We start from the raw sequence: 8,180 nt of genomic DNA on the forward strand, positions 1-8,180 counted from the left end.
TAAAAGTGAGCTCTGCAGAAGTACAGCAGCCAGCAGTGCTTTTAATGGGGCCTTAAAAAGGTGATGTCCCCACCTTCCCTCAGTGCAGTTGTTTGCTGTATCTTTGTCTATTTTTGGAGAGTAGGACGTGTACATTAAGTTGTGTGTTTGAAGCTGGGGGCTTTGCTCTTTTCCCTTTGTTTCCTCTTCTCTTATTAGACTTCCTTTTCCATCTCATTAGTCGAGTTCACAGTGCTTCCCAGCGGCAGCGAGAGGACAAAGCTCACACTTAAAGTAACCCTGCCTTCACATCACATGGCCGCTTTACTCCAGTCGCTTCTCACACAATAACTCTTTTATTTAACTGTTACCCATCCCCTGGATCGTCTCATGAGCGCCCTATGAAGAGCCAGCTCAGCGTGTAAATGTGCCACAGGATGTGGAGTTGATGAGAAGCCTGCGTCCTGAGGACATTAACCATTTCAATTTCCCCTGGTTGTTACTGTGGCAAATTTGTTTTTCCCTTCTTGCCTGGATTGATATTGCATTTGTCTGCGCCCTTTCCTGCTGTCATTAATATGTGCTCTTGGTGGCCAAATTGAATTTAGACAGGCCAAAAATAACCAGGTGGAAATTTTCAAGATGCATTAATGGCATGGTCAGGACAGGTCTGGTGACAAGGTGCTAGTGCCAAGTGGAAATGAATTAAAGTGTTCGTTATGAAATAAATAACCACACAAGTTAATTCTGTTAAATAACTTATTTAAATGAGCAAATCATCTGCAAAATATATGACATTATTATTTGGACTGGATTAAACTATAAAATATTATTTCATCATTTTAGCACTACATTTTGTATTATAGTATATCAATAGGAACGTTTTTCTCTCAGTCATTTTCTGACAGTTGTCCTGTGCGGTAATTTCTACAGAAAGAGCACGCTGTACTCTGTCGACAGTGCTCAGTGCTCTCATTTTAGTGGAGAGCGTCAGATTGGACTTCTGAACGCACCTTAGGACTACACATGCTATCTACCTAGCCAGCTAACTAGCAAGGCTGTCAAGTCATAAGCTTGTGGAGAGTAAGCAACGCCAGCAGCTAACGTTAGCTAACTTGGACATTGTTGTTGCTTTGACTAATAGTCGTAAATTAGCTTACATTTTTCAGACGTTGTTGAGCAAGCTAGCTTGAAGGAGTCAGGAGACATTTATTTGACTGAATGGTGGAAAACCAATGTCATCATGAAAAGGGACATGAATTAAAAGTGTCATTGAGAAAATACCAAATACTACTGTCAGCTATTACACACTGCAATATTAGTCAATATTATGTAGACTGTAGTTATAGTGTAGTACTAGGCACATATCTTACATCTCTATTTCTAAGTGTAAATACATACAGTTTATATAGTTGTCACATATTATAGTTTAATACACATATTTTTACTGTTTTTTTTATAGTTTATTACCTGTATATTTTATGTTAACTTACTCTAATTTCTTATTGTCTTCTCTATTTATATCTTACTAAACTCTCTCTATAGACTGATATCTGTATTCTAAAAGGAGCAACTTTAACTGAAATACTTTATTGATCAGGGATCAATAAAGTATTTCTGATTTTCTGACCCGATTTCTGAAATAAAAAACAGTTTTAAAGGGGACATTTAGACAAAACAAAATGTGTATAATGCTATAAAAACAACAAAACTGTTATTTGATCGTTCTTATTTTCATGATCACATTTTCATGATAGCATTAAGTTTGAAGTCTTCTCCTTTACTCATCATCCCTCCTTTTACTCTTTCCTCACAGTATCAAGATGGTTCTGATGTGGACCAGTGGCGACACCTTTAAAACAGGCTACTTCCTGCTCACCCAGGCTCCTGTGCAGTTCTGGACGTGTGGGCTGCTGCAGGTCTTCGTGGACTTCGCCATCCTGTTCCAGGTTTACTACTACAGCCGCTACCCACAGAAGCCTGTGTCCCACACCGTCTCCCACACCACCAGTGCCAAAGCCCTCTGAAAGCCTCTGCGAGCTCTCCGAGGACACGTCAACACTTAAAAAACACCCGTGAGGAAGCACTTTTAGAGGCGCTGTGGACATGTATAAACATACACGAGTACCAAAGCACCCTGAGATGATGCAGGCTGCTCACCCTCACTTTCAAGTATACATAAAGACACATACAAACCCATAAATAAGGCATGAACATACACAGACACGTTGTGGTGTTGGTGTCTGCAGCGATACCTGAAGGACACTTGTTACAAACAAGCTCAACCTTTTTGTTTTATTTATGCTACTGACTTGTTCTCAATGCGACGGTGTGCTAGTGTCTCGGAATGCAGACTTCTCAAAGAGTATATCCTTCAATCAACCTGTGCATGTGGAGATTATTATGCACATACTGAATATATACAGTCTATAAACAGTCTATAAACTGCAGGTGTATGCACTGAAATCTGTGCTCAAGGAAATGTGGACCAGCTGTTGTCCACATTGGCTGATGATTGTTGCATGGACCCTCTGCCTTAAAACACACATTGGAACATGGCTTACCAGCAATATAAATGTATGAATCAATCAAAAAACAAATTCTGATACATTGCTGAATGTACAAAATGGCATTTTTTAGTTTTTAGTTTTTCCCAACTCAGTGGAGAAATGCCAGTCAGTCTACCGCTTGTCGGACAGATGGTTAACGTGCTGTGCATCAGAGGCTCAGTCTCGGAGGCAATCAGACTTTACCAAAAGAAGACAAATTCCAAAGGCTTGGAGATGAGGTGGAGATGCATTCGCTTTGAAAAAACAGTCATGAACGTCACCAGTGGCATTGAAGCTAATGGAGAGATGAGTAAGTCAAGATGTAAAAGACAAAAGGGCTTTCTTCTGTCTGAAGCCAGAATTGCTTGAAGTTATGAAACAAGTGTTCAGGCTGCATTGGATTGAAAACAAGGCCGATGCAGCACGTTTTTAAAGGTGCAATATGTAAGAATTGACCACCTGTTGACTTTCTGCTCAAAACAAACAGGGGGCAGCACATCACCAGACTAACTGCTGCTAACTGTGGCTGCCGTTAGCTAGTGAGCTCCATTAGCCGTGCCGTTAGCGGTCTGGACTGGGGGCTCAGAGCACCCGGGGAGTGTTGGTGTTTACACTGCTGGAACAGGAGGTTTGGACCGTGAAGGGCCAGGGCTAGCTGGTTAGCCTGCTAAACATGCTTTACAACACATTACATAGATGTCAAAGTATCCATACTGTTATTTCTTCACATTATGTTGATAATTTTACATATTGCACCTTTAAATTATCATTTTGGCTTATAATAAATATATGCTCCATTCAGGTGATGTCGGCAGAATGGGAGGAACAGACAAAACATTATCTGACTGAATCTTTCCACATTTTCTATGTGGACTCGAGCCTTGTGGTCAGACCATTTGAAGAGTCTGAATGAGCTACTTCTGTTGTCATGTTGCCACCAGCTTATTGACACTTCTGTCCTTCTTTTTCGCCTGATGGGAGATAATGTCATAGCTGTCAAGATTTTCCAATACTTCTGACTCAGAATTACAACTTGAATTTTTTTTCCTCACTTGGCTGCTGAGAATTACAGTTTGAACAATGTGAGCTGGGTGCAGCTTTACTGTACACATGTCATGCTACGGTTATCCTGGCTAAAATAGTCATTACGATATGCTTAAAACAACGTCATTCTGTTGTATGTCGTTCCTTATTTGGAATCGGTGTCATTTCCACACGTCTGATTTATCTTTTTAAGTAATGAATACAATGAGAAAGACAATCTTTCAGCCATGGTGACAGGTTTTTGGTGATAGGTGAAAGATGCAGAAGGAAATGAATATAGGACCATACGTCAGCAAGTTTTTATTGCAATCTGTGATCAAAAATCTTTTTTGTCCCGTCCCTATTTTGCAATTTTGGCTGTCATGTCTGTCTGTAATAATTACACGCACAAAGTTAACTAATGAGATCTGGAAAGGCAGCAACTCAGAAATAATTTTGATGAGCACACTGGTTGTTATCATTAAATTACAAACACAGACATTAAGTGAGGCGTGAGTTGTAATGAGCCAGAATGATCCTTTCTGAGAGGTTCACTTCACGTTTTACAGACTGATTCTTCTGAACATGCTCTGCAAAATCCTATCTTCACATCCCATCACGTTGGCTGTGGGTAACGCTGCCCGGCCAGTTTATTATTTTGCTTGCAGATCCAATAACGTCCCTTCATATCCCTACTCATGACTCTTCATCACCGTGCTGCTTTGGGCAGGTTGTACTCATCACCATTTTGTCAAAAGAAGATTAATTTCCTGTTCAGGAGAAGCAGCCAGATGAGATCGGTGAAGGGTTTTTGTTGTTGTTGTTTTGTAATTTTTGTCTCTGAGGAAGGGAGAAATGCCAAACCAGGAGGTGTACGACTGTCAGCCCTTCAGTGAACTGTGTACCAGAGACCTGATTCTGTCCTCTTCCTCCAAACCTCAAGAAATGTTCCAGTGGGACGTGGCGGGAGTTTTCTCTGAATATTTCTTTCCTCTGTCTTAAATATACAAAAAAGAAAGATATGGTGGGGTAGCTCTTTGGTTTCTGAGTAGTGCGTGTACACAGCAGTTTAGTCTACCTATTTATTTTGTCATCCTTTTGATATGCCACTGTACGATCGTGTGTGCCTGTTGTTTACTCAGGCAGTAGTGAGACTGACGGTGTTGTGAGGAGAATGTGAGATACCTGACAGCTTGTGTTGGGACCTCAGAGTTTCACCTGATCTATCGTTTAAATCCATGTATCTGATTTTACTTTTTTTACCTTGTGTTTTCTACCATTTGGTTCATTCATTTTTTATCATGTGAAGGTGTTTTCCCAAACAAACCGCCGACATTCGCATCGTCTTTTCTATGAAACCCACACCTAGTTTGTTAATGTACCAAACATTTTATTTCCTGTTTCTTATGCCATTTTTACTATGTTACATCTGTTAGTTTGTAGTTCTTTTTTTTTTCTTTCTATTAAACTTCCAGTTGTCCACCTCAATAGCTAATGACATCCATCAACACTTGTTACAGCTGTTTAAACACAAAGTTTTGTTGAGAATTTAAAGTGGCATTGTCACCCAATAAAGAGGACACGGAAAGACTCGTGCGTCATGTTTTTGTTTGACAGAGATGTTTGTGTCAGTTGTGCAGACATCCACCGTTGCTTCCATCAGCGGCGCAGCTCTGGCAGACATCAGTTGTCAGAGGAAGAATAAGCCCCACCGGCCGTCGTCCTTCTTTGGGCTTTGAGCATATCTAAATAATAAGCACATAAATCATAATGTGCTGGGCTCTCACATCAAGCTCTCCGCTGGTACAGAGAGGAGGCAGTCCACAGATAGCAGATGTACCATCCAAGGGGTAAAAAAGATGGATTTTTAAATGCAGAGTTGCTGGACTGCACTAATCTGCAAACCAAAACCATGAAATAATGAGGCGATCTGCATCAGACGCACAGTGCTGTATAAACGTCTTACCTACAGTACAGTCTGTGTATAGATAAGAACAGAAAACACCTCCAGGACTCAGCTGCATGAGCTCTCACCGACATAAACGTATTTAAACTTTATATCTAATTTAAACTCGAGGTCAGAAATTCATAAACACAGGCCTCAAAATAAAATTCTGACTTGTGCTCAGTGCCTCAGGAATTGAGTGGGCGTGAAAGAGCTTCCCTGCGTGGTAAATACTGTAAAATGGCTGGTACAGACTCTTGTCGATCCCCAGTGCCTTGTGCTGTGCAGGTATTAGCGGTGCATCTCTGCATTAAACTCAAAGTGATGATGAGGAGTCTTACTCATGCACTTCTCTACCCACATATTTACTTTCAAGAACTTTACAGTATATGTCAAACTCACTGACTGCAGTGCTACCTGGAGAGACCGTCTGGAGCCGCTCGGCTGGAGTGTTTGTCTGAGCTGGTGTGATTAAAGCTGCACTAATTAATATTTTCATTTTAACAATGGATTAAATGACTGTTTAATTAGGAAAGTGTTGCTCAAAGCTTACATTCTGCTGGCTTTATTGTTACAGTACATTAGGACTTGTAGGTTTTGGCCAACGCAACGTTGTCCAGGATGAGGAGTTTGCCTGTTGTTGCAGAAAAATAAGGGCAATGCTAACTTCCCTGTTAGCCTACAAAAACACGTCATCCCTACAGCACTCTATACCAGACTATGATTCAGTAGATATGCTAGCTGCTAACAGGGCTTCTTTGATGTAACCAGTAACCCCACAAATAATGTTCTGTATTTACTCCAGGTTGTGAGCTAGCTAGCTGGACATGCTAATATGTGTAGCAGCTGCTTAGGCTATGTTTTAGTAGATAAAATAATGGTCATCATGTTATATTTTTGCTTGTAACTAAAAATGAAGGCACCACCCTCCAAACATGCTGTCCAGAGCACTGTCTTACTAGAGCCCCATGAATACCACTTCAGTATGTGGAAAAATCCAAAGCTTGCGTAAATTAGCAACTTGTAGCATTTAGCAGCTAAAGAGCTACATATGTTTCAAAGGAGCTGGTGACCAAACAACAGCTAGAAACAAAGTGAATATTGGACTGACTTTCATGGGGTGGTCAGAAACACAACTTCAAATGTAATGTTATTGTGGCTCCATTTCGGCTGGATGTTTAGATGGGGAGCTGTTAGCTAATACGTTAGCTTTAACGCCTATTGAGTGCATCAGGTATGAGTCCTAAAACCCAGATTTAAGTTAGCATTTTTGCACTTCGGGTTCCCTTGTTTCAAAGTCAACAGGTTTACGTAAAATATTCCAGTAAATACCCAACACGTGAGTGGCTAAATGAGACTACAGTTGCTGTCGGGGACATTAAGTCCGACTGCTGTTAGCCTGACGTTAGATTTTTATTTCTGGTGATTGAATTTATGCTACAAAAATCATTAAAGTGGTGATCATTTGTGAAGATTCTCTTGCTGAACAAAACACCTAAGTATGATAAACTTGTGTTTTCCGCAGAGCTTATTTTCTGCAATAATCCAGAATCAAATTGAAACATATAGGCTTAACACGAGCGATGCTAACTTCAAGGTCATCCTGGAACAAGACTCTGATAACTCCTGTCTATACAACCTTCAGAATATTCTCTCGCCAACTTGTTTTTCACAAGTGGCACTAAAAACCTACTCTGATGTCATTCCAGCCATGAGGTGAATTTAGTTCAAGGTCTATTTTTCTCCTAAGTATTGTAACCGTGAACAGGAGAACTCACTGAGCAGGCTTCTTTACTAACCTACTCCCAACTTTAACATTTCATTAAAGCAGTCAGTATTTATCAGATGTACAGTGCACGGAGCATCAACATCACGACTGGAAACAGAATTCATTTATTATTCATAACGGATGTGGGGAAGGAAAACATGAACCAAACCACAGACAAACCAATTTAGGATGTTCTAAGTGCAGATAGTGCAGCACGCTCTCTCTTGCAAACATTTCAGGCCATCCTTGTGTATAATAAATTGTTAAATCAAAGCCTCTCCGCATGGGACCATATTCATTATAATCTTTATTACATTTCTCAAAGGCTGTTCTTCAGGCTCCAGATTCATGACGCAAAGCACACAAATCCATTTAAGTTGGGTTTTTATTCAAACGATGTCCCATTGCACCCCGACACTCCTCATCAAAACAATATTTCCATTTCTTCAAACCTAAATATTGTAGATATAATAGTTTTAAGTGTTCTGTGTAATATTTCCATGCTTTTTAAGGGTTCAGTTAATCCAGTGACTGCGATTCAGAGTTGACAGACTGAACATCACCTTGTGGCAGAATAAAAATATCTAAATCCAATTTGCGCTCTCATGCACTTAGGCTGCTTTGATGGGTCCCGACTTCACAACAATTTGGGGAAATAGTTCTTTAATGCTTCACTTCAAAGTACAAGGCACTCAAGTCAAAGGAAATGAAGTGCCGTCTTTGCAATTATATGACGAAATCCTGTAAGACTGTGGAAATGATCTGAGATGCTTTTAGACTCGGGCGCTCGGGGTCTGTTGCTTTCACTGCCCGAGGGCGGATATACAACATTGGCCTCTTTGACGAGAATCAAACTGCAATTAGGCCTTTTGGTAAGTGTTTGCTTCTGTGGCTGGTTTCATTTACATAGAAGAAT

General features: G+C 40.4%; 1 protein-coding gene across 2 annotated transcripts in view; it reads left to right on the plus strand.

Annotated features, from left to right (window-relative positions):
* slc66a2 (solute carrier family 66 member 2) overlaps positions 1–5,141 on the plus strand; it is a 33,490-nt gene extending 28,349 nt beyond the window's left edge. For both annotated transcript variants that reach the window (XM_073463122.1, XM_073463123.1), the window contains one exon: positions 1,796–5,141. In XM_073463122.1, coding sequence (XP_073319223.1) covers positions 1,796–2,006 — 211 coding nt within the window. In that variant the 3' untranslated portion in view covers positions 2,007–5,141. The remainder of the gene's footprint in view (positions 1–1,795) is intronic.
* Positions 5,142–8,180: the final 3,039 nt, after the last annotated feature.

The sequence above is a fragment of the Pagrus major genome, chromosome 3 (genome assembly GCF_040436345.1).
Source record: "Pagrus major chromosome 3, Pma_NU_1.0".
In the NCBI taxonomy this organism is placed as follows: Eukaryota; Metazoa; Chordata; class Actinopteri; order Spariformes; family Sparidae; genus Pagrus; species Pagrus major.